At 44.4% G+C, this 27,726-nt stretch overlaps 1 protein-coding gene across 22 annotated transcripts in view; it reads right to left on the minus strand.

Annotated features, from left to right (window-relative positions):
- Positions 1-27,021, minus strand: part of lrrfip1a (leucine rich repeat (in FLII) interacting protein 1a) — a 57,747-nt gene extending 30,726 nt beyond the window's left edge. For 5 of the 22 annotated variants that reach the window (XM_047369846.1, XM_047369844.1, XM_047369833.1 and 2 more), the window contains exons 1-4: positions 26,002-27,019; positions 9,024-9,110; positions 1,613-1,630; positions 1,418-1,489 (exon numbers count right to left, since the gene is read on the minus strand). In XM_047369846.1, coding sequence (XP_047225802.1) covers positions 1,418-1,489; positions 1,613-1,630; positions 9,024-9,110; positions 26,002-26,103 — 279 coding nt within the window. In that variant the 5' untranslated portion in view covers positions 26,104-27,019. Of the gene's footprint in view, positions 1-1,417; positions 1,490-1,612; positions 1,631-9,023; positions 9,111-26,001 lie in introns of all 22 variants that reach the window. The other 17 variants (XM_047369832.1, XM_047369850.1, XM_047369849.1 and 14 more) reach the window with 10 other exon arrangements.
- Positions 27,022-27,726: the final 705 nt, after the last annotated feature.

Raw genomic sequence — 27,726 nt, forward strand, 5'->3', positions numbered from 1 at the left:
ATTCAGTTTATTATTCAGATATGTTAAAACGTTTTCCTATCTATGGAAACCCAGCAGATTGCATCGAGTCAGTTCATTTCCGTTCAGTTTATTAATGCAGCATCGATTCACAACAAAATCATCTTAAAAACCGATCTGATCAGTTTAATCAGATCAGTCCAATCATAAAGATGGATTCAAGTTCCACTAAATACATTCAGTACAATAAAGCTCAGTGAAATGCCGTTAATAATGCAGAGCGGTAAATGTGTGAGGAAACCCCGCCGACCGGAGTCAGTCATCGGTCTCCTGCTGTCTGCTTCGCCTGGTTAACCAAAGCATTGATGAACCTCTGCAGCTTCTAAAGGAAAACTGTACAGAAGCACTGAAGCCCGCATTTAAAATAGTTCTACAGGGTTGGTTTCGACACAGACCAAACTCATCAAGGTGGTCCAAACTTCATCTTATTCAGACTGACTTTTAACTGCTTCACTGTGTTTCTATGCTACATGAAGCAATTAACCACTGCCATTAACTTTTTACTTTTCTTCAACATAGAAAGTACTCCTGGATCAGTCATCCTGGGCTTTTTGTATGGGCGCACCAATCGATCGGCCCAATTCTCCTTAATTTTGGGAGAGCGCTGATCGGCCGATACTTACATGTGAAACAGCTCTTATCCACCAATCTTATCTACTTGTCTAACCTATTGTGCAAGTTGTGTTTCTTTTTAAAATGTGAAAAATGAAAGACTAAAGGAACAGCAATGCTCTAAACTTTTCCTTTATATTTGAGAGCACTATCTCACGAGCAGTTGAAACAAGTTTGTATTGTTTTACGGGTATCGTTCCATGTTTTTCAATTAAATTAAATTGGACCATTGAAGGTGTATTGTGACCTTATAGCACCTGACAGTGTCAGTAAAAAAAAAAATCGGTATCGGCCAGTCAGGCTTTTTAAAGATCGGCAATCGGTGACAGGCCGGAAAACTGCAATCGGTGCACATCCAGTTTTTTATGTCTCTGTTCTGTTGGAGGTGATATTTGTTGTGAATTGGTGCTACATAAATAAAATGAACTGAATTTAAGTGATTTAAACTGCAAGATAAAATCCCAGCATGCATTGTTAATGAAACTGCACACATGAGTGGCACGCTGAATCTCTGCAGAAACTCCACCACAGTAGACTTCATGCAGCCTGACAGCAAGACAGTCATGTTGATTCAATCCAAACAGAGCTCCTGCTTCTTCAAATAAGTAGATTACCATCAATTCTCAGGCTTTGCTTCGTTATAATCCCATATTTTCAATTTAAGGGTTTAACCAGGATTATCAGGCATTCAAGCATGGTTGACAGGCACACGGTACACACAAACTGTTGTTAACAGGATGCACAAACTTGTTTTTTAGTGTTTATCATCACAGCACAGACACTGTACCATCCACTGTTCAATGTCTCCCCATTTACTGTCCGCCCGCTCATCTAATCTGGTGTTCAGACCGTAATATTTCTGCACAGACAGGAAACGAGGTTAATGAGCTGCATCTTTCTTGGGGCACATATGAAGACAATCACAGAACCAGGTTTAAATTGAGGTCATGTTCAGAGAGGATCAGCAGAAGAGTGGTCCTACCTTCTGCACCTGAAAGATCTATACAGCAGCACCAAAGAGTCAAACAGGCAGGAGAAAGGGAGAGCAGGAAAAAACAGTCATCAGCAGAGAAGTTGGTGAAGCAAGCAGGAGAAAAACATGAGGCACTCAGGAATGTCAACTATCCCGCTGCTCAGCAGGACCAATAAAAAATGACCCAAGAACACAGGTTTACTGGAGATTTAAAGGCGTCTGTGACTGGGCCACCAGACGTTTCCCATGATTCTTTATGGTTGGTGACAGGCCTTCACAGAACAAAGGCTGGTGAGTTACTATGAGTCGCTGGGTACAGATGAACAGGAAATATAAACCATTCAGAAACAAAATGAGCCAAAAAAGTCCTTTGAACTAAAACTGAACCTTTTGACTGATCTGGGTTTCTGCTCAGCTCTCTGAAAGTCCCACCACAGCCTGTCAACCAGTATGAGGTCTGGACTTTAACTAGGCCATTACAGCACCTTAATTCTTTTCATTTGAAGCTATTCTGCTGTAGATCTGCTGTTGGGTTTGGGATCATGGTTCTGCTGATGACCCAGTTTGGACCAAGCTTCAGATGTTGGAGCCATGTTTGACTCTAGAATACTTTGGTCTACAAAGAAGTTCATGGTCGACTTGGGATGAGTTGTTTATGCTGATCTGCTGTGTTTGGTTTCCTCCAAACATGGTTCTGTGGTTAAATTAGGTTGATTCATGACGCCATGAACAGGGCGCGATCGGGCGCATCAACAGAGACAAAACCACGTGGCTTCCTCTTCATTGTTTTACTCTTAAGAATCTACACTTTTGCAAAAAACAGAATCATGTTGATTAGAAATAATGTTTCTTCTCTCTTTTTCTACATTTCCACTGGTTATCTAGCATACTGCCCCCTGTGTTGTCTGGGAATACTGCAGCAACGGCAGCGTCAAAGTATAAACGCCTACAGCGCTTGTTCAGGCTCGAGCACCGCCAGCGTGGGACACCCCAAACACCGAATATAACTCAGGCTTTATGGTCAAACATCTCTACTTTGGTCTCATCTGTCCAGAGGACATTGTCCCAGAAGTCTTCTTCTTCATCCAAATGCAGGTTTGTAAGCTAAGTCTTGCTGCCATCTTGTTTTTAGAGAGTGTGTTAACCTTTAACCTGCTAACTGAGGTCTGTACAGTCTGAGATGGAGCTCTTGGGTTTTTGCTCATTTCCCTGAGCTTCACACTCTGACCTTGGGCTGAACCTGCTGGGACCTCCACTCCTGGGAAGACTGGCAGCTGTCTGAGATGTTTTCCTCTTGGGAAGAATGTTTCTCTCTGCAGAATGATGGACTTCAGATGGTTTGGAGATGACCTTATGACCCTTCCCAGGTTGTTTTGCAACAGGGCTGCAGAACATAACATTCTGATATTATGTTGGAAAATTGTTATGACAATATCAATTAGGATTAACCTACATTACACATGAGGTCCAGAAGGTTCATTCAAGAGACTAAATATTTTTATGAGTTGCTTCTCTAAGGCTACTGCTGATCTCTTTCCACCCTGGCATTGTGTTAATGTACACTCATGCTCCGGAGAAGTAATCTGAACCAAACCCTAGCTGGCATTGATGTGGTCACACTGATGAAGATCAGCTAATCATAATGTAAACATCTTTTACCAGTCAGACCAAAGATTTCCTATAAAACCCAGAAACTGGCCCTGCTGTGGAGCCTAAAAAGCCTCCACTGAGCCAATCAACAGGCTCTGAAATCACACCCCACCCTCTGTTGCTTTTTCCATCCCAGCATTCCACAACTTTAATCCAGATTTACAACCTCCCTCCTTCTTGTACGAGTGCCCAATCAATGGATTGTCTGCTCGGTGGCTCTGCGGTTCAGAAACCAACATTCTGGTCCGGTAAAATAACTGCAGATAATTAGAGAACTACAGCAAGTCATGTTTCAGAATCTTCCTTCCAGTGTGAAAAACACCAGCATCCAAGAAGCTGAAAAGTGAGCTGAAAGGTCAGGAGTTAAAACTGTAACTGCCTGGAGGCGTGAGGAGAAGGTGTGAGAGATGTTATCAGTGAGAAAATGCAACCCAGTGTCACTTCTTAAGCAATTCTAGAAATGAGATACTGTTCACACAACTTCCTCTGACTAAACACCAGAAACTTCCCCTCTTCTTCTACACATGCAGCACCACCTCTGACTTCCATCAGGTGTCTGGACTCCTTGTTAGCACAGGGAGCCGGACCACGTCATCACACAACGTAGAGTCAGCCAAGAAGCTTTTCTGTGCTCAACTCACCGAGGTTCCCTTCTTGAACAGAGGGACTCTGGGGCGCCCGGCGAGGGCCGCCCTCAGCCCCCGTCCCGTCAACCGACGCCCAGCCGTCCTGCTGCCGTCAGGGAACCAGGAGAGACGCCATCCTCAGACGTCAGCGGATAATGCCGACCATGTAAGGCAAGAACGCGATAAAACGGAGAGATTTCAGCTCAACAGGAGATCCCCACCAGGTTCCCGCTTGCTGCCACAGTCCCGTCCTGAATCCAACCTGAACCTTTTAAGGAAACATCCAGGAATCCCACAGGTGGCTGCTGGGAGCTCTGCAGCCCATGCTTGGAGTCAACACCAGAGGAACAACAATAGCTGCAACCTACTAATCTGCTTTAAAACTCGGCTAAAAGGTTTAAGGGTCACACACACCCCGGCCAGACCGGGCTTATCAAAGACCATTAATCCAGGACTCAGGCATGTACCGACCACGTGTGTCCTCATCTACATGAACCAGTGTTTGTTGTGCTTTTCAGACCTCTTTAGTTGAATTGCACTGGGCATCACCTCTGCAGTGATCGGTTCCCCGCGGTCTCCTCCATCTATCTACAACCAGGGTCGGAGCCCAGGTGTGGACCCTGACTGCAGTTCAAGGATGGTCCATGTTTGGCCCTCCAGCTGAGGGAGCTGGTGGCGATGGACAGATTTTGTAGTATTTTAGAATTTTAAGGGAAAAATTTAGATCTTCTTAAATAGAAAATATTTGCTGCAACACAAAGTATTTTTCTTTTATTTTTAGAAGAACGTTCTTATTCTTGTTGCTGGACTTAAACTAAAATCATTTTCTAGAAGAAAACAGAAAATATTTAACCACAAAGTCAGAAAACTGAACAACTTTCTTCCATCAAGGCAAACATCTGAGATCCTTACAATAATTTGTCCTGCTTTGTTTCACTAAAATATTGCATCTTTAATTTATTGCTGAGCAGGAAAAAAAACGCAAAAATGGCCCCGAGTTTAACTGGCTGATTTTGGCTGGCAGAGCCGAACGTCATCTGCAATATTGGAGAGCTTCCAAAGTGCAGCTCAGAAGATGTGGAAACTCACAAAACACACAGTTCTGACAGGACATAAGCTATAAATGATAATGAAACGACCAAAACCACAGAGGTGCACGTTTTTCAGCTCTTTGAGACAGAGGTCAACCTCGGGACATCGTTACAACAATCTTATGTCTACCAGGTTCAACCAAGACCTCTGGTGGGGATCAGAACCGGATGACTTTTACCTTGATCCGCCCCTTACTGACAAACAGAAACTCAAACGTTGGAGCTTTTTCCAATCGATGAATGCAGCATTTGTAAGCAGTAAGAGGTCAGAGAGAAAAATGTGTTATTTTCAGAATCAGCGAGGTGTTTAGGGTGACGTCAGAGGAAGTCTAAGAAGCTATTTAGAAGGAGGTTATTAAGAAGGTTCATTCAGGCTGTGAGAGAGCGAGACTTTGAGCAGATAATAGAACGGTTGACTATATTACAGCAAAATTCCTCAGTTTTATCCTTTGGAGCTTTCAATCATTCATGAAACATGATGGATTTGGAGATGTTGGCAGCCTTCTGGAGACCTCACAGTTAAAGATCTACATTCTTCTACATGTAGATTCTTAACATTTCTAAACTATCTAAACTCTGATCTACATTCTTCAACATGGAGACGGCTGGAAACAACCATAAATGTCTGTAATCATACATCAATAATGTTAGAAGGGCCAGAAAAATATGTTCAGTTCTTATATCTTCTTAAATCAAAGCTGCTAAAGAGAAATTCAATCGTCTAAAATTTGGATTCAGGACCAAGTTTTACAGAAAAACTACAGAAAGTTCTGATCGGTGCATCTTTTTTAAATGACTAAAATCTAATCTCAAGTTTAGGAAAACAAGACAAACACTGACTAAAACAGAAAAGCTGTGCATGAAAAACTAAGTACATCCCTGATGCTTCCACAGGACATAAGAGGGAAGGAGCTGCTGATCCACGCATCTGCTCATCATCAACGTGACCAAATCAAGACAAACAGGAGTTTTGGTCAGTTTGCTGCTCTGGAGCACACAGGTGTGTTTTAACACGGGCCCAAGACAGAAAGACAACAGCAATGACCTCAGAGCAGCAACTGTTGCTGCCCATCAACCTGGAAAGGGTTTGATGGTCATCTCCAAACTACCTGAAGTCCATCATTCTGGAGAGATAAAGATTATTCCCAGGAGGAAAACATCTCAGACAGCTGCCTATCTTCCCAGGAGTGGACGTCCAGCAGATTCAGCCCAAGGTCAGAGCGTGAAGCTCAGAGAAACCAAAAACCCAAGAGCTCCATCTCTGACTCCACAGACCTCAGTTAGCAGGTTAAAGGTCATGACACTGAACCAGAGTGGCTGTTTGAAAGTGCTGAAGGAGAAAACCTCTTCTCTCTAAAAACAAGATGGCAGCAGGACTTAGGTCAGCGAAGCTGCATCTGGATGAAGGACAAGACTTCTGGGACAATGTCCTCTGGTGGAGATGTTTGACCATAATGGACAGAACCATGTTCATACATTACAGATCAGTAAATAGAGAATCTGAGCGAGAAATGTGGTTTCATGATGCAGTTCGTACCTTAAACATCTAATTAGCTCTAATTTAATTTATACTATTTTTATGTTACTTATTAAATAAATAAAAGAAAAACCAAAAATTATGTGAAAGGTTTGAAAACAGAAACTGATCAATCAGAGAAAGAAAAAACAGCAAAAATATTTGGCTAGTGTCACATATTTTCTTCCAGACTGCAGCAGTAAAGTCTGACTGTCAGACAGAAACAAGGGGAAGATTTTAATCCGCCTGGTTTACATGACCACCATCGGCTCGACGGGTCGGTACTGAGAAAATGAGCTCTTAACAAAAGAAGAGAGCAGGTTGAGGAAGTCCAGGTTGGACAGGTGAGACGTCACCATCTGTTTGTGTGTCTGAGATTACTACAGGCTAAGAATAGTGAGCTCAGAAAAGCACAGCCTCCCCCCATGGTGAAGATCAGAGGTGCTAAAGCTGAGAAAAAAAGAGGCCCATGAACCCAGGAACGAGCTGCAGAGCGTCCAGGTTAACCCCAGCTTCTTCATAACCCAGATCAGGATGAAGATCCACCTCTCCCTGACGATTAACAGCGTCCATAATAACTCTGATGTCACTAATCATTGACTGAAGATGATTTGGAATATAATTTTTACGGTTACGACAGGCCCACTCCCTCTCCGTGTTCCTCAACGATGTTTTAAAAAGAGAAGATGCTTCAGATATTGCAGGAGGGATTGCTGTAAGTCAACCACTCAATGCTCCTGGCTGCTTTATTGCTCCGTTCTAGGTCAGTTTTCTTCGACCCTTTGTGTCCCCATTACTGCACTCAGTTTACAACACCGACCTTTGACCCACAGGATCATGGATGCTTACATTGCATTGCAAAAGTATTCATACCCCCAAGACTTTTCCACATCTTGTCCCGTTTTACCTGCAAACTTCAACAGGTTTAATTGAGATTTCAATAAACCAATTCAAAGTTAGACATTAATATAAAGTGAGAGAAAGATCAACAGCTTTCAATTCATTCAGAGGAACCTAAACAGATCAGCCTACATTAGTATTTAACCCCTTTTACTCTGATTCCCCCAAATAAAGTCCAGTCCAACCAACCTCCTTCAGAAGAACCATAATCAGTTCTCAGAGTTCAGCTGTGTGTCATTTACTCTGAGTCTAACCGGAGAGGTTCTGTTTCTGGCCTCAGAAGTTCTTTGGAGAACAACCAGCATCATGAAGACCAAGAAACCCAGCAGACAAGTCAGGGAGAAAGTTCTGGAGTTTAAAGCAGAGTTAGGTTCTGCAACAATATCCCAAGCTTTGAACATCTCCCAGAGCTCTGATCAGCCAATCGTCTGAACATGGAGAGAGGATGAACCACCTTCACAGGAACTGCTGGAGGATAAACAGAGAACTACAGCTCAGGTGGGACTATCTGTCCACAAGACAACTATTAGAGGTGCCCTCCACAAATCTGACCTTTATGGAAGAGAAGCAGGAACGAAGCCATTATTAAAAGGAAGCTAGAAGATGTACTGTTTGTCAGAAACCACGTAGGAAACACACCAAACATGTGGAAGAAGGAGATCAAATCAGAGGAGACCAAAAGGTAACATTGAACATCACTATGACTGCACCATTCCCACAGCGCAGCATGGTGGTGGCAGAAGCATGCTGTGGGGATTCTTTTCTTCAGCAGTGACAGGGAAGCTGGTCAGAGTGGATGAGAAGATGGATGGAGCTAATTCCAGGACAATCCTGGAAGAAAACCTGTTAGAGGCTGAAGAAGACCTGAGACTGAGGTGGAGGTTCACCTTCCAGCAGGAGAACCACCCTGAACATCCAGTCAGAGATACAATGGATGATTTAGAGCCTAGCACATTCAGGTGTTAGAATGGCCTAGTCAAAGTCCAGACCTAAAGCTAACTGAGATTCTGTGGCAAGACTTGAAAACTGGTGTTCTCAGATGTTCTCTGTCCAGTCTGACTGAACTTGAGATGTTCTGCAAAGAATTGAGAAACAATGGGTCTGTAGATGTAGAGATAAACCCCAGAAGACCTCCAGTCGGACCTGCAGCCAGAGATGGTTCTGACTTAGTGGGGTTGAATATAAATGCACTCCACACTTTCCAGATTTTTATTTGTAAAGCAAAAACCTTCAGCTTCTCAGTTATGTGCTACTTTGTGCCGTTCCATCGCATAAAATATTTCAGTTTGGAACCAATCATGTAAAGGATCCAGGGGAGTGAATAGTTTTGCAAGGATCAGTAAGAAGCTAGAGGTTTGCTGGGAAGAAAAGTCTGAACCAAGGAGAATGATGTAATCCTATTTCTGACTCATTCAGACACAAAGCCAACGTTAATATCGAATGAGACTGATTTTTATCGAATGTTCCTGAATCAACATGCAGCTTTTAGTCCAAACATGTTGGGCTTCTTATGTTTATAAAATGTTCTCCTACAAATATAAATTATTAATGTAATTAATTCATGTCTACAAGGGCCCAACATTAATGGGAAACAATGAACATCACAGCCTGAATAGGGTGTTTTATGACTGAGATACCTCTTTCTGCTGTCGCTCCAGCTCCTTCATCCGGATCTCCCGGGCCTCCGCCCTGGCCGCCCTCTTGGCTGCCAGCCTGGCCTCGGCCTAAAACCGGACCAAGAAGGAAAGACATAAAAACAGAGGAGAAATCAGTAAAAGGGAGGTGAACTGGGACCAACTGGTCCAGAACTTTAACTGTAGGCTGAGATCCTCGACAGGCGACTCGGGGACCTGGGAAAAACATTTCAGCCTCAGCATGACTAGTCAGACCCACTGCCTTTATATGAACAGCTCTGAATAGAAAATATTAATTAAGCTCAGTTTAATTAGATGTTTCCAACATGTGTTATTGTATGTATTTCAGTTTTTGCTCCACTCAGCACTCAGACCCAGAGGAGCTGGGCCTTTTTTCCTTAAAAGGACGTCTCTATGAACGTGTTGTGTCTGTGAGTGAGAGAGTGTGTGTGTTTGTGTGTGAATAAGCATTTCCTTCCTCTAACTTTGTTGTAGGTGGTTGCAACCCTCCAGGCTCTAGGTGTGGCGGCTCTAATGCCTCCATCACACTGATGCATTTCCCCCAACCAAACATCAGCGAGTCAAAATGAACGAGGCGAGCGGTTTCACCGTCACACACATGTACAGCACCACACTCAGTCACACATGTTAATGCAGATCAAAGGTCATCTCTGCATGTTGTTTTAGCATTTACAGGCTGCACGATCTGAGGAGTAGAAGCAGCTACAGGTCAGAATATTTCATATATTCTGTTTGAAATGAATAAAAATGAATAAATATTCATCCCTGCTTTCATTATGACTAAATTAAATCCAACAGCTTTGATGGCACATTATTATATTACACATCAAACATGGTTGTGAGCTCCTCTGTTTATTTTCCTTGATGTGCTTTAATCTATGGTGGGAAACGGCACAAGTCGGCACCCCTACAGAACCTCTGGGTGTCAGGAAGCTCTGCAGAGGATCTGAAACTCTTTCACTTCAGAATAAACTAACGGCATCATTTCTAGACGCGGTTAAGTGGCACATTTCTTCTTCTTCAGTAAGAAACACTGAAGGTGCATAAAAATTCTGCATGTAGAAACCCGAAAGGTTCTGTTATGTGAACTTTCAGTGACCATGTGTTTGATGCTTAAGTTTTTGTCTGTTTCTGTCTGCCTGCCTGATGAAAAGCTGTGGGCTCTGCTTTCAATTGGTATAAAGGTGGAAATCACCATAGCAACCAGTGATCATTATTTACATAATTCACCGTTTTTAATTGAATTAATTTCACTTTATGCATCTAGCAACAACTCAAATCCCTTTACATGATAGACTGATCAAATTCTCGTACTCGTATTCGTCGTCTCCCGCTTTATCCGGGACCGGGTCGCGGGGGCAGCAGACTCAGCAGAGACGCCCAGACGTCCCTCTCCCCAGACACCTCCTCCAGCTCCTCTGGGGGGAGCCCAAGGCGTTCCCAGGCCAGCCGAGAGACATAGTCCCTCCAGCGAGTCCTGGGCCGTCCCCTGGGCCTCCTCCCGGTGGGACGTGCCTGGAACACCTCCCGAGGAAGGTGTCCAGGAGGCATCCGGTATAGATGCCCGAGCCACCTCAACTGGCTCCTCTCGATGTGGAGGAGCAGCGGCTCTACTCCGAGCCCCTCCCGGATGGCCGAGCTCCTCACCCTATCTCTAAGGGAGTGCCCGGCCACCCTACAGAGGAAGCTCATTTCAGCCGTTTGTATCCAGGATCTCGTTCTTTCGGTCATGACCCAAAGTTCATGGCCATAGGTGAGGGTAGGAACGCTTTTCGGCTCAGCTCTCTCTTCACCACAACAGACCAGCACAGCACCCCCATTACTGTGGCAGCTGCACCGATCCGTCTGTCGATCTCCCGCTCCATTCTTCCCTCACTTGTGAACAAGACCCCGAGATACTTAAACTCCTCCACTTGAGGCAGGAACTCTCCTCCAACCTGAAGAGGACAAGCCACCCTTTTCCGGTCGAGAACCATGGCCTCGGACTTGGAGGAGCTGATCTTCATCCCAGCCGCTTCACACTCGGCTGCGAACCACCACAGCGCATGCTGTAGGTCTTGGCTAGAGGGGGCCAGCAGGACCACGTCATCTGCAAAAAGAAGAGACGAAATCCTCTGGTCCCCAAACCAGACCCCCTTTGGCCCTTGGCTGCGTCTAGAAATCCTGTCCATAAAAGTTATGAACAGGACCGGTGACAAAGGGCAGCCCTGCCGGAGTCCAACATGCACCGAGAACAGGTCCGACTTAGTGCCGACAATGCGAACCAAACTCCTGCTCCGTTTGTACAGAGACCGGATGGCCCCTAATAAAGGGCCCCCGATTCCATACTCCTGGAGCACCTCCCACAGGGCATCTCGAGGGACACAGTTGAATGCCTTCTCCAGGTCCACAAAACACATGTGGACTGGTTGGGAAAACTCCCATGAACCCTCGAGTACCCTGTAGAGGGTATAGAGCTGCTCCTCCTGAACCCGAGGTTCGACTATCGGCCGGACTCTCCTCTCCAATACCCTGGCGTAGGCCTTACCAGGGAGGCTGAGGAGTGTGATCCCCCTGTAGTTGGAACACACCCTCCGGTCACCCTTCTTATGAAGGGGGACCACCACCCCAATCTGCCAGTCCAGAGGCACTGTCCCCGACCGCCACGCAATGTTGAAGAGGCGTGTCAACCATGACAGCCCCACAACATCCAGAGATTTGAGGTACTCAGGGCGGATCTCATCCACCCCGAAGCCCTGCCACCGCGGAGCTTTTTAACAAACCTCGGTGACTTCAGCCTGGGTGATGAAAGAGTCCAACCCCGAGTCCCCAGCCTCTGTTTCCACCAAGGAATATGTGATGGCAGGATTGAGGAGATCCTCGAAGTACTCCTTCCACCGCCCGATAATGTCCTCAGTCGAGGTCAGCAGCCTCCCACCCCCACTATAAACAGTGTTGGCGAAGCACTGCTTCCCCCTCCTGAGGCGCCGGGCAGTTTGCCAGAATTGCTTCAGGGCCAACCGGTAGTCCTTCTCCATGGCCTCACCGAACTCCTCCCAGGTCCGGGTTTTTGCCTCTGCCACCGCCCGGGCCGCAGCACGCTTGGCCCCACGGTACCCGTCAGCCACCTCAGGAGTCCCACAAGCCAGCCACAGCTGATAGGACTCCTTTTTCAGCTTGACAGCGACCCTTACTGCCGGTGTCCACCACTGGGTTCTGGGATTGCTGCTGCGACAGGCACCGCAGACCTTATGGCTGCAGCTACGGGCAGCAGCATCGACAATAGATGCGGAGAACATGGTCCACTCGTACTCTATGTCTCCAACATCCCCCGGGATCTGGTCAAAGCTCTCTCAAGAGGTTGGAGTTGAATACATCCCTGGCTGAGGGCTCTGCCAGACGTTCCCAGCAGACCCTCACTATGCGCTTGGGCCTGCCAAGTCTGTCCGGCTTTCTCCTCCTCCAGCGGATCCAACTCACCACCAGGTGTCGATCAGTGGACAGCTCAGCCCCTCTCTTCACCCGAGTGTCCAAAACATGCGGCCGAAGGTCTGATGATACGACAACAAAGTCGATCATCGACCTCCTGCCTAGGGTGTCTTGGTGCCAAGTGCACTGATGGACACCCTTATGTTTGAACATGGTGTTCGTTATGGACAATCCGTGACTAGCACAGAAGTCCAATAACAAAACACCACTCGGATTCAGATCAGGGAGGCCATTCCTCCCGATAACGCCTCTCCAGGTGTCACTGTCGTTTCCCACCTGGGCGTTGAAGTCCCCCAGCAGAATAATGGAGTCCCTGGGAGGGGCACTATTCAGCAACCCTGACAGGGACGCCAAGAAGGCCAAGTACTGCGCATTACCGCCCGGCCCATAGGCCAAAACGACAGTCAGAGATCTGATTGATCCAATTCATTTGCAGAAATACAAAAAACAAATAAAATCCAGTCAGAAGGAAACATTTTATTCCATCTAGATTATACAATCTAGTCATATTCCCTTTATATTGGCAACTGGTGAAAAGTAATCTTAGCGCAGGCTAATAAATTGAGTCATTAACTTCGAAGCAATCCCTAATCTGGAGTAAGCATTTGGCAACAGTGGAGAGCAATGACTCCAGGTGGTCCTGGGTGGCTGTGAACAGGCATCTGCTGCGTCCAATCGAGGTCCTACAGGATCAGGTTCTTCTCTCTTCTGTTAGCTTTAAGCAAGTTTGAATTTCTTAAGAGTCACAGAAGGAGAACATTTAATACTAGTACTAATGGCGTGGTAGTGTTATTATTGTGTTTACAGTGAAGCAGCTTTTCCAAACATGCTGCAGTCCTGCCTTGTTCTCAGAGGTTGTGAAGGATATGGGAGCACAGCTGGTTGATAGAGTTCATCAATAATAATAGTCACCTTAAACCTGAAGTTAGAGCTAAATACAGTCTAAATTACTTATAAAAGTCTTAATAATGAGTAATGAATACACGTTTCAACTGCCTTGTGAAGCCTGGGTCTGTAGCTATATGATGCCGATGCACCATCGCACAATGCCATACTTCCCAGTTTGGTGTGATCATAAGTGCAACTAGCCACACCTCACTGTAGCAGCTCAGCAGAAACGTTCTTGTCCCTGCAGAAGGAAGCATTCAGCTTTAGGTCAGTCAGTAGCCAGGTTTAGGTTTCACGTTGCTGCAGAAACATTAATGAGCAACTACAACAACAAACTACAGTAGAAATGCTTTTATTCTATAGTCTAATTTATACCTGATCATCATCATAAAAGGAGTAAACCCAGTTAAACACCAGGAGATGAAAACAGTTTATATTTAATGTGAAGGTTCTTTGTGGGTCACGCTGACTCTACTTTTATATTTCAACTAACTGCTTTAAAAACCAAAAAACAGATGAATCTTTGCGCCAATTTTTCTTTTTTCCAAGAATACGTCTGTCTTACAGCATGTTTTATTGTGCACAATAACAAAACAGCAGTGACAACGTGCAAGCAGAGCTCTCTGCCCTGGGGACGACTGAGGGCTGGTAATTAGTGGCTGCCTTTCATAACCCGGCTATGTTTAAGAGCTTTCACTGCAGTCGGAGATAAAGGCCGACCAACAACCTCTTTAAAATGACACGCATGAGTAAAAATAGAAACCTGGGACAGATTGCAGCTGCTGGAATGGGGAGTTAATGTTCTGCAAATATTTTCTTAAGTGGCATATTGGAACAGCCATGACCAATGCAACACAATGAGAAGCAGAAACAATGCAGTAAACATAGCTGAAACCAAAACCTGCAACAACATGTAAAAAGTCAAATTATACTGAGGTCTGGCTAAATGCCATTATGTATCATTAACAATTATGCTTCAGCCTGTTTGAGAATCTTTAAAACGGATCCAAACTACAATAAGCTAATGAAGTGGAAAAGTGACTATTAAAGTCAAAGTGCAACACTTTATTATATCTTTGGACAAGCTTTCCAACCTGTAAGTCATGTAACTGGGTGGAGATTACAGACTGACAGGCAGTTAGTTGGAAATTTGGTTAATTCAAACCTCTACGCAGCAGACATGGAAAAATCAACAGCTGTGAAATTCAACTGTACACCCTGGTTAAAAGCATGTTAATCTGCCTCTCTAGATCACCATTTCTAATTAAAAGTTTAAAAAAAACACACAAAAAAACTAACTTTAACACCACAGAAAGGAAATTTACACATTCAGTTTATGGACTCATGTTTGACTTCCTCTTATTTAATAAATGGTGAAGAAAAATTAGGCAACAGCCTTCCTCTTAGAGGAACTTGAACTGGAAAGCAGCCGTCTGAAATGTTTCATGACAAATGTTGAGGTATCAATGTTTCCTCTGATCATTTGTCAATGTTCACCAAACAACTCCAAAGCTATTAGCATCATTACTGTTAAACTTTGATTTGTTTATTATTATTTTATCATTATTTAACAAGGCAAGTTTTATCCCCCAATTTTGTGGTGATGTTTCTATGTCTGCACAGCATCCAGCATTAAGGGATCAAATTTGGTTAAAATCCAAACTAAAAATATTAATCAAAGTACTGAAAGGTTTGCACAAAATGTATGAAATGAACAATATTAATGTTTACATGGTATTAGCCAATATATACCAAAAATAGCCTGGCTGTGGCTAACTAAAGCTAGCTAGCTACATAGCTAGAAAGGAATATTTTAAAAGTATTTGGTTGAAACAAATGTCACTAGGTTATTATTAGACCTGTCATAAAGTCTAATATCTCTCACTTCATATTTTATCTGACTATTCCATGTGAAACTTCAAATTAAGAAGGGCCAAGCCTTATCCAGCTAACTAGCTCTGGCTATCTCTATAGCTCATCAAGCTATTTAACTAGCTAGACAAGATGGGATTAGGGAAAAATAATCCTTTAAACTATAAATAATGTATAAGATTTCTGGAATAAAACATATTTTCTAAAATATTTTGATAAAATACATTAATTAAACTTGTCCAGGCATTCTAATAAGAATGACCTGTTGCATGTTACATGTTTAAATATGAATTTATGTTCTGAGGATTACTTTTTTTTGTCCTGTGAAACTCTGGTCATTTATTAATAAGAGCAGAACAGATGAAGCTTTGTGCTGGTTATTTCGTTTCTTCCGCCCTTCATATTTCAGTTCAGTTTAGTTTATAGAGCTCCAATTCATAACAGATGTAATCAAAAGGCACAAAAAACCACCACAAAAAAAGGTACAATTCATATCTAATTATACAGAATCCAGTTCAGTCCAAATTGCCTTTTTGTAGTTCTGGTTACATCCAACCCAGAAAATGAGATGCTATACAAACACACTAACATTTCCTCTATTTCCAAATCTGTACATTTCAATTCATAATGACTTTTTATGACAAGATTATTTCAATATTGATTAAAGAACAAAAGGATAAAAATGAAACAATTTCAACATGCCAATTTTTTATGCCAATTTTCACCATATCTATCTTCAGTAAACACAGTGATCAAACAGTGCACTGTTTACAAAGATTAATTGGAATCTATGCACCTGACTTGGAATCTGTATAATTGATTTAAATGACTTAGTCTCAGATTATTTGGGTTGCCAGTGGCCTCCATTCACAGCATTAACACAGGAAATGGAGAGAGAGATGGTCAGACGACACGGGGAAAGGGAGCAATAGTCTCCAGTCCACATGAGGTGCCGACTCCAGCGCTACACCATGCACCGACCCATCATTTTACATACAGACTGCTGCATGTGGGCACCAGCCCCCTGCAACACTTTACGGGTAAGTGGGGACGTATGGATGGATATTTCTCATAAATCCGAATAGTTCCAGGCAGTTACTGAATTGCAACATGTGGCTAGACTGGATCATCCACCTTCTTTCATGCTGAACTAGGAAGCATGTTTTACCGGTTTCTATCAGAAAGATGCACCTAACTAGGCCAGAAGACACGGACTCACCCTTTCTCCCGCCTCCTTCGCAGCTATTTATACTGACCTACATGGAATCGGGTTCAATCAGAACTGTTCTTCTTTAGCATTGTTTCAGCAGGGTGGTTTCTGTCCGGAGAGAAAATGAGCCAGTTCACTAATAAAATAAGATTGTTAGATTTGGTATCATGACTAAAGGAGTTACATGATGGCTTTAAAAGGACAGGCGTTCATTTTAAAAAGGAATAATATACAGTAAATGCAAATCAGCCACTCAGCTGTTCGCTCATGTGTTCTTTAGTTAGGTGAGTCAATGTGAAGAGCTGTTTCTACAACTATTAGAGTGGGTTTATTTGGGTCTTTTGCTCTGGCCTTTGTCAGAACCATGCATTGTATTTGCTGACGGTCTCTGAAGATGTCCAGACTCCAGATGTCATCAAGACTAAATGCCAGGGTGGTTTGATTGCCCCCAGTGACCTGAATTCCTGAGAGCTGAAATCTTATACAAAGACAGCAAATAGAAGTGAATAATTTCAGAACCCAACTGGGTTTTGGCTTTAGTATGAGTGGACTCATAGCTAGCCCTTTTCACGGTTCTCTGATTGATGAAGGGTCAGAACTTCAGAGATCTGCAAGGTTTCCTGACCATAACTTTCCTATCTTTGTAGAACTTCACTAGGTCACATGCAGACCCAGTGATGGGGATGTTGACATTTATTTAACCAGAAACTTGGATTAGGAGCAACATCTAAAACAGACACTAGAGGGCATCATTAGTGGAGCGATGGCGTTATCAGGCAGTTATCAGAGCCACCAACAGTGGAGGTCAGTAAACACAGAGGGGAAACTTGTAATTGCATTATACAGCATTACAAGAGCTTGGTAAAGTTAGTTTAGGGTCATGTTGTGGGTTTGCTTCATGTAACTACCCGTCAGGTGAAGGACAAAGATGTCCCCTTGGTCTGATTCTGGAACCAGTAGGTGTGGGACCATCATGGATACAGCTGCACAACTGCAATCATCATCACAATTTCAAAGTGTGCAATTAGAAAGGACCCTTGGTTTGCAATGTCTGGCAGGCTGGAACATTTGAAGCCTCATGCATTCATTCTGCATGCTAATAAAACCTCTGGTGTGTTGGATGGACGTTCACATCTGATCATTTAGATGCTGAAACTCTCAGAGTTGTGGGAACATAACTGGTGATAGAAGAAGACAGGTGAGGAAAATGTAGCAAATCACAACCTTTATCATTTACCAATAAAATCATGGTTTCCCCTGCTGCAGCACAGGTCATGAAGGTTCTGGTGACCCAAGACAGATCACACCAAGAGATCACTGTTGTAGTGTCCACCAAGCCTTACAGAACCCAGTAATATCTTTGCTTTCTATTGGGAATAAGGTTCTGAAATGTTTATAACGCCCAGCGTCCTCCTTGAGTTTCTCAGTTCATTTCAATTCAGTTTAGTTTATTTATATAACGCCAATTCACAACACATGTCGTCTCAAGGTTCTTCACAACAGTCAGGTTCATACATTCCAATTAATCCTAATCATTGAACAGTTCAGTCAGATTCAGTTATTTATTCAGATTGGATAAAAAGTGTTTCTATCTAAGGAAACCCAGCAGATTGCATCCAGTCAGTGACTTGCAGCATTCACTCCTCCTGGATGAGCATGTAGAGACAGTGGACAGTCACTGGTGTTGACTTTGCAGCAATCCCTCATACTGAGCATGCATGTAGCGACAGTGGAGAGGAAAAACTCCCTTTTAACGGGAAGAAACCTCCAGCAGAACCAGAACCAGGCTCAGTGTGAGCGGCCATCTGCCACGACCGACTGGGGGTTTGAGAGAAATCAGCGACAGCAATCACTGGAACTTCAGGTCCACTGTGGAGGAGGATGTTTACACCAGACAAAATCTGAAGGCATGGACTGATCCAGTACCAGGTCTGTAGCATCCTATGAGCAACCAATGACAACAAGCAGGGAGAACCAAAACTGCTGTTGCTATGAAGAAAAAACTGGTGCTCCCCCTGGTGTAAGGGATTCATAGTATCTGGGTTCATGTCAGCTCAGAGATCACCTCCATCCCTTCATTCCTCACTAAAGTACCATTTCTATCCAGCCCCCAGGGGGCACTGCACCATGCTGACATTGGACCATGATTGTTCCAGTGCTGCAGACTCCTTTGTGATATTAGAATCATTGCAATGGAGCCACCAAACCCTCCAACATATGCAGTTTCAGTTTGTTCCCACCAGTTCTCAGGAATCTCATGGAGAACCATCTGTGTCCATCAACCTTCCTAAACCACCTCCGTCATGCATCTGATATGTGGCCTCAGGAAGCCCCACCCACCTCTGTTCCCAGGCTGCAGGAGAAAACTCCTCCATGCTCAACAAACAGGAAGTAGTTGGTGATAGCTATCTGCATGGCGTGAGCCTGAGATGATGTCACCCAGAGGAAACAGACGCAGTCAGAAGCTCCACTTCCTTTTAAGGAGCCGGAGCCCAACCGAAGCCAGACTCTGTGCATGCACATGGGCCAGGAAATAAACAAGCAATTCTGTCATTCATGTGTGTTAAACCACTTCATGGAGGGTTGATGGGAAGGCTGACGTGTTCCAGGAATGGTGACTGGATTTTAGACAGACACTGCTGTGTGAGTTTCCACTGGATTGGTTAAAAATTAGCAACAGCACTGGTGTTTGTTTAGTCCTGAGCATTAAAGATTAACGGGTCCATGGCTGCAGGCGGAGGGGGTGAAAGGTGGACTCATCCAGACTCAGAGTAATCTGCTCAAAGCGGCCCACCTTGCTGAGCTTCTTAGAACCACACGGATCCGACCTGAGGTAATCTGCAGAGAACCCGCAGATAAAACAGAACCACATGAACATCAACCTGAAACCTTCAGGTAAACAAGAGAGAATGGCAATACAACCAATCAGTGCAGGAGCCTTGATCCTCCAACTTCTGATCAATGCTGTTCAACCAGTCCAGCATCAGACGTCACCCTGCAGGGCTTCATTTCTGCAACATAAGTCACAGTAGAAGGTTCTAAATTCCTGGGAGCAGAACCAGAATCTCAACATTGATTCCCAGCATCTTTCAGCTTTGTTCAACTTGACCAAGGGTGGCTTTTCAACACCAACGATTCATGTCAGCAGTAAGATTTTACAGATTGAGCCATTTCATTTGCTGTGGCTGTGAGCTGACCCGACAGCAGCGTTCTTCTGGGAGCAACTCACTACAAACAGTACCGAGCCTCTAATTGGAGCAGAATTAAAATTATCTGGTCTTTGCCAAGTTCTGAAACGATTTAACTCCAACTTCCAGAGTATGAAAACAGAGCAGATTCCTCACTGTCATCATTTATCAAACAAAGGTGGAGCCAAAATGAAATGTATCAGTCTAACTCATCACTGCGGAGCAATTCTGGTCCACTCTTCTTTCCAGCGTTGCTTCAGTTCATGGGGGTTCCTGCTCATCACTCTGAAGACCCAAATGCATTCAGTTAATTGTTAAAATCCTTTGTTTAAACAGAGGAGACCATGGTCCACTCAGTGGCTACAAGGAGGCCAGGTCCAGTGGCTGCAAAACAGGCCCAAACCATCAACCCTCCACCACCATGCTTTACAGTTGATCTGAGGTGTTTCCTCCACACATGCTGCTGTCCATTATGGTGAAACATCTCCACTTTGGTCTTATCTGACCAGGGGACAATGAAGTCCAGAAGTATTGTCCATACAGATGCAGCTTTGTGAACCTACGTCCTGCTGCCATCTTGTTTTTAGAAGGAAATGCTGAAGAGAAACTTGATGGTTCTGCAGGGAGTTGGATATAAAACAACCTTTGCTGTCTGACAGCAGCTGAGCTGCAACGGATCAAATAAGAAATGAATAAAAGCAGCATAACTGTGTCTGGTGACAACTTTCCTCAAGTTGTCCTCCTGAGCTCAGAGCTCTGCAGACATCTGGTGGGATCCAAACGCAGCAGGGCGCTAATTACGGCACAAACTACCGACCACTCGATAAAAGTGGGGTTATTACTGATCCAGACGCAGGAAAAATTAATTCTAGAAGTCCTACAGCTGATCACATCTGACTGAAACCTTTGGTCCTGATCCTTTAAATCATGTAATTATTTTCATTTAAACTAAAATAATTCATATATTTATTCAGACTTCAGAAAGGAAAGTGTAATCATTTCCTAGCTGCGTTGTAATAAAAAAACCAGCAGTTGTTCTGTTTAGGAGCCGGAGTGGATTATAAAGCTTAGGATCCAGACGGGTAATTACAGGCCTCCGGACTGTGTGGGTCTGTGTCGGCTGTGTTTAAGGGACGCATCCTTCACTCTGTTATCTTTGCTGCCGGCAGAATAAATACGACTCTTCCAGAGAAACTCTTCAGGAATCCAGAACAAATAGACACATGGGATCGAGGTTCTGAGATGTTCCTCTGAGTGAGAACGAGAACGTTTCAGAACCAGCAGTAAAACTAAAAGTGCAGCAAAACGGTTTGATTTACATATTTAACATCTACAACATTTATTGTTGGAACTCCATAAATCGGTTTCCAATGTTTCTATTTGTAAAAGATATTGGAACAGATACTTATTTGGAATAACTGTAAACTTCTACATTGCAGTTGAAAAACAGTTTTCTGGATTAACAAGAACTTCAAGCTGCCGAGAAGATACCTCAGGACTTCTAATCTGCTCCAGGACCATCTCTACTGGATCGTGTTGCCACCTGTGCAGAGCTTGTTCAACATGGCAGCAGAAGGTCAGCAAAGAAGCTGCTTCTGTCCAGGAAAACCTTCAAAGACAGACTGAAGCTCTTCAGATGGAACAAGGATGGAGACCAGCGCAAAGTTCTTTCCTGTGATGAATCCTCCTGATTGTTTGAACATCTGGAGAAGAACATCTGACGGCTACTATGAGCCCTGCTTGGAGCCAACAGAGTTGAGTCCAAATGTCCTCTAAGATCAACCTCTTCCAAGGATCCAGGAACAGTTTGGGGATGATCTGTGAATTTTCCAGCATGATGGAGCACCAGGTCACAGGGCTAACGGGATAATGAAGTGTCTCACAGATCAAAACATGGAGATGTTGGACCTGTGCTCTGGAAAAACCCAGATCAGAACCCAACTGAGAATCTGTGGTCTGGTCTCAAAACCAGACAAACAGACAAACTGAGTTCATCTCCCAGGATTTGTCCCCACCATTCAGGACCTGGTCCAGAGGTTAATATCCAGGAGGTCGGAGAGAATTAGAGAAGTTAGGCAGAAGATCAACAGGCTGTGAGGCCGGATAGTTTTATGGGTGTTCAGACGTCCCAGTGGCCCAGTGTTGGTACCGGTGGGTTAATGAAGGTACCAACACACACATACATCATGTCCTCCCATGGTGTGTAGTAGAGAGTATGCCAACAATGCCAGATGGCATACACTCTGCATGACTTCAACCAAGCTCCATCAAGTTCTGGTAGTGCTGCAGCCAGGTTCGGGTCGAGGGAGTGATGTAGTGAGGATGCTGGGTTTGTGCAAACAGCGAGCAGCAGAGTAGAACGGGGAGATGTTTGATTGAACTTTGAAGCATTTCTCAGCCAACAACAGGACCGGAACACCAAGGTCGTCCTCCATGACTGTTTAGAAGAGAACGGTTTGGGGAGACATCTGACAAGTTCAGTGCCGACGCTGATGCAGCGCCGTCGGCAACAAACTGGATCTAAATCTCAAACCTTGCATGTTGGTTGGATGACCACCTGTTAAGCCCAACCTAAATGTGGGGTGCAGCAGCAGCTGATCTTTCAGGACCATCTATTTTTAAACCTCTTCAGCAGAACGAGCCAAGTCGTCAGGCCGACATACCACCCTGTCAGAGCAGCAGCAGTCATGGACGTTTTACCCCTCTGCTGCTTACAGTTGCTGACTTCCTCTTTGGGTTTTACTTGTTCCAGCTTTGGATTTTTGTTCCTCCAGAGAGACGGGGGTTAGTCAGTCAGATCATGTTCGGATTTCATGCATTAGTTTCAGGAATTTCCCCTCAAGACCTCAGCAGACAACCAGTCCTGCAGCTACTAATGAACTACGAACCGAACCGAAAACTACCTGCAGGAATGTCCAACATCAGAGGGTCAACAGAACAAAGTGTTTCAGCATCTCTTCACTGGTTCCCCCGTCATGTCTGAATCAATTTCAACCCATCGATCCATCATTTACTGCAACTACTCCACACATTTCTTGGTCCAGATGTGTAAAAAACTAAAGAACCAGCTGGAACTGTGACCAACGAGCTGGACGAGTTTCTCCTCCAACAGACACAGTCAGGAGGATGGTCAGGGAGGGGAGAACATCTCCAGAGCTCTCTCTCAGCTAACAGCAGCATCTTAAGGTCACCAAGTCCCCAAAAGAACCATTAGACCCTATCTACATGCTAACTGGTTGCAAAGGAGGCTTTTCTGTCCTACCATCACAAACATAAACTACAGGAACTTTAACTGGACCTGGGAACTTTGATCAGATCAGAACCAGATGGAGCTTTTCAGCAACAAACCCTCCAGGTGCGTCAGCTGTGATACACATGATGAAGATGTGGAACGGCAACTCATGTCTACTGTTAAGTACAGTGGAGGATATGTGATGCTGTGGGCCTGTTTCCCTTCCAATAAGCCATGGGAACCTTGTTAGAGAAGATGGCATCATGAACACCAGGAGACTAGACAGAAAAACCTGGTGGCCTGTAGCAGTAAACTGAAACTGGTTCTTTCAGCAGGATAATGGTCCAAAACATCTGGCAACATCAACACAGAGGCTCTACAGACACTAAATCAACCTTCATCCATGAACATCTAAGTTGCCACAAACAATCAAAGATCCATCTCTGTGAGCGCGGCGCTGATGGTGACCGTGTGCAGAGGCTATAGTCCTCGATGTGGCTGTCACGGGTTTGAGTCCTGGACCCGGTGACCTTTTCCAAATGTGTCCCCCCTCTTTCACCCCTTTCCTGTCTACCTACTGTTGGAAAAATGAAAAATAAAGGCCTCTAGTGACGCAAAAATAAATAAAAATAAAAATATCCATCTCTGTATGCTCCAAACTTGTGAAAGGCTGAAGGAGAAGAATATCTGCTGTCTGGTTATTTCAGGGTTGGACCCACAATAAACCACAAGGAGGTCAACAACTGTGGCTCTAGGGTTGGTTCTTCTTAAAAAGGTCTACATCTTCAGAGATCAGGGAAAACTACCAAAGATCTCCAAAAACTCCAAAAGAGTCAAAAAGCATCAACATAAGAAGAATCTGAAACATTTTGGACAGATTTGTCCTGGTCTAACCTCGGTCCAAATGACGTCGGTTTATTAGAACTTGGTTCCTTACAGGATTTTACAGCAAAGCATTGTGGGTTTTTATCTGAGAAATTTATAAAACCCAGAGGGAGGAAATCTGTCCACCAAGCAGCAGAAACAGCCTGATGTTGACAGGCAGAGAGCGGCGCGTCGGTTAGGAGGAACATGCAAATCTGTTCTAACATCCGGGTCCAGGCCTGGAGCAGAACAAACTTCCTCCCAGCAGCACAACATGGTTCTGTCCGGCAGAACCATCTAAAGTTCAAACAGGACACATTCCCTCGATCAGCTGCCAGTTTGACCCTTTAACAGTCCAGAGACACAACCTCTCAATAAGTCCAGTTATCTGAACCAGGATTTCCTTAACCCATTCAGAGGAACACGGCCACCAGAAGTTTCTGCTAACTAGATCAATTTATCAGATGAATCCATTATTTAAATAATCAATGGGAGAATACAGACTCTAAAGGAGCAGCAGTTAAACCAAAACTGTATGAAAAATATTGACATTTAAGGTAAAAAACCTTCTCTGTCTGTAAATGTGCTCCATCCAGAACTCCTCAAGTAGCAGAGCTGTAGCTTTACCTGGTTCTGATTCTGTAAAATATCTCCTATTAAGCACCTTTTGCTCGACAGATTAATGGATTAAAGGACCGGCTTGTTGCAGTCCTCCTGCTAACCACAGCTAAGGTTCTGAACTGGAACGCTTCTTTTGAACCACAATAAGGGTTTTAATTGGCTGCAGGAGATGCTTAGGAGGTCTGGTCTGAAGCTTCACAAAACTCATCAACAAGAGAGAACATCAGATGGATCAGCTCTGATTTCAGGAGAACCTGCCAAGAGTTGAGGGATTTCTTCCTGAAGAGCGTCATGGTGTTGAACAGATCAGGACTGTGACTAAATGTTTCATTTCTGCTCGTATAAAAAGAAATCAATCTTTTCTGGTCCTGCAGTAAAATCATAAGACCTGAAAAATGATGCCGTCGTGGCTCTGAAGAAAAGCAGGTGTTTTAGACCTAAACTGTGTCTCAGGTCCACATCCTGCCAGGGGGCGGTTACTCTCTAAAAACTGGGTAAAAACTTATCAAACAGTTGCAACACAAACATGTTTATTCAACACAGCGCCCCCATGTGTTGAACAGCAGATGTGGCTAGAGATTCAAGGCCCGTTAGCTGCAGTGAATAGCTACACAAAATTTCACGATCGGATTAAAATGAATTTGGATTAAAAAACAAAACATAATCGGATTATTTGGACATAAATAATCCACTAAAAATGGAATATTCTGTTAGCATCTAGCCACTCCAGGTGGAAATACGTCACGTTGGCGCGGGGCGCACATGCGCACTCAGGTCAGTTTGCCTCATTCAGAACAACTGGATCCGATCAAAAGTTTACAAACCACCCCTCTCAGTCGGATAACAATGTCATTCCAGTCCTGCCGAATCGGACCAGAATATTCTGACTGACATGTTTAAATGACACATTTTTAGTTCGATCGGCCGTTTATTCCGATGACTTGTGTCCATGTAGCTAGTGTCGGATTCACTGGTTCTGACTCCAAAGACTCTGGACCGCAGCTGATCATCACCAGTGGTGTGAAGTCCACAAAGCAGGGTCACTTTCTGGACCCGTCTCAACCACCATATCAGAACATGACAGCCATGACTCCTTCCTGCCTTCAGATCATTCAGATCATTATGACCCCTTAATTAATCAATCATGAAGTTTTACAGTAAAGTTTCCTCGTCCTGAAAGTGTCACCATCTCTGTCCAAAGTTACTCCAAGTTCATGATTTCCACAGATCCCATGGCAGAACCAGATGAGGTCTACCAAGGAGTACAAAGTGGATCATCGTGCTGAACTCGCATCTGTGTCCATAATTCTGGCTCTGCTGGTTCCGTACTTCAGCTGACCCATTTTCACAGGAAATTCTAGTCTAGTTCAGATTCTAAAGTACTTGAGCAGGTCCAATCTGGATTTATTTTCTACAGTCTGAGATGTTTCATCTGTGAAGAGCATTTTCAGACTGAGAAGTTTACAACTCGGGGGCAGAAGGAGGGGCTGTGGACCAGGGCCCAATACATGTAACTGGTAACTGGTTCCGGTCTGTGGGGTGTTTGGACCTGAGACGCGTGGTTACTAGTCCCGAGGAGCGGCTCATAAAGCGTGTTTTAACCCCACTCCCACTCACCTCTCTGGCGATCAGGTTCAGGGCATCGTCCTCCGCGGTCGACCTCTCCTTCTTGGTGGACCTTTTCCGTCCGGACCCCTGGGTCCCCATGTGTCTCTCCATCTAATTGTTTGACTGTAGCTCTCAGTTGAAGTCGGTCCGGGCTCCAGCAGCAGCGGACGGGTCGCTAATAATCCGAACGGAGGGGCCACAGCAGCTGGAGCCTCTCATGTGTCTCTAAAATGTCAAGTCAGAGGAACCGAAGAGAAGAACCGAGGCTGCTCGGCTCATTGTCACACATCCGCTCTTACAGACACTCCTTCCTGTGTTTCTGAACCGCAGCGAAGTTCTGCAGAGTCTGAAACACGCTCACACAAACTTTACAGTCCACTTGACCCGGCTCCGGTCCAGTCTCTGACTCTGAGAAAATAAAAGCAACGCCTGAGTTTCTCCTAAACCTGAGACCAACTTTTAAACCTGGTCTCTGTTCTTGGCGCAAACGTGACGCACTCGCAGCGGAAGACTCGAACCCGCCGCACTTTAAACTTCAGAGCGGGATGCTTTCACGTAGCGTCGGATATTTCAGTGGCGACAGGTTCTCAAGATTGGGCTCGCAACCGAACTGTGGGTCCTGACTCCGACTAGGGTGTATGGAAATACGATGTGTAGACATCACTATGACATCACACTAGGTTGTTGGTTTCTAAGAGAGATGATTATGATTAATAATACCATCAGGAAATAAGATGTAGAGATTTCACGCTTTAAACAACAGACGTTAGTCTAAACGCACATTTTTTTTATTTTCCTCTCAATCCCAAATCTGCCGGGCAGATGACAACTTCTACTGAGTCTGGTTCTGTTCAGGAGGGGCGGTTGCTGCATTCAGGTGGGCTTCCACCTGAACAGAATGTGACTGTATGTAAATGAATGAGGCTTCATACCTGGACTGATTTCACCATATATGTCTATGTGACATGAACTGGACCTGGTTCTTTAGTAAAGTACCTTAAAATGACATTTTCTGTGATTAGAAGTGAACTTCTGTATCACCTCATGTAAAATCTACTGGACAAATTGGATGTATGTCTGATGTAAATTTGATGAATAAAATAATATTGTGTATATTTACTGTAAGTATGTCAAAGGAGTCACGGTCCATATTTACATTCACAAAAAACCATCAACCTTTAGTGGTCATGTGAGTGTTGAATTTTCCAAGCATCACCTGAACGCAGCATCAACTGCTGGAGTCCAGAAGCGTTCAGGGACTCGGTTTCGGTGAGAAAGCTCAGCTCCTGCAGGGGCGGCCACCGCCTCTCTCTCAGGCCTCTGTGCTATTTTTAATGATGACCACTGAGCTCTAAAAACAGTCTGGAGCTTCTTAAAGAGAAACACACACACACACACACACACACACACACACACACACACACACGCCAGCTACAGTTTAGAACTAGTACCGTGTGTGGGTTGGTCACAACCAGGTCTATAGTGACTTTATTATGTGTTTGTAGTTATTTACAGATCCCTGCTGCTGTCAGACAGTTAAAAGTGTTCTGTTTAATTCAGCTCGTTTCTACGTCACCGTTTACGTTTCCAGTTCACTGCAATCCTCCATGGTAGAAAATATGGAGAATCCGTCAACACAAACAGAACCAGGCTCAGTGTGAACAACGATCTGTGGCGGAGGAAGGAGGAGACAGAAAAGCACTGACACACTGGACCAGGAGTACTTTCCATAGG

This window comes from Girardinichthys multiradiatus, chromosome 7, assembly GCF_021462225.1.
Source record: "Girardinichthys multiradiatus isolate DD_20200921_A chromosome 7, DD_fGirMul_XY1, whole genome shotgun sequence".
NCBI classification, from domain to species: domain Eukaryota; kingdom Metazoa; phylum Chordata; class Actinopteri; order Cyprinodontiformes; family Goodeidae; genus Girardinichthys; species Girardinichthys multiradiatus.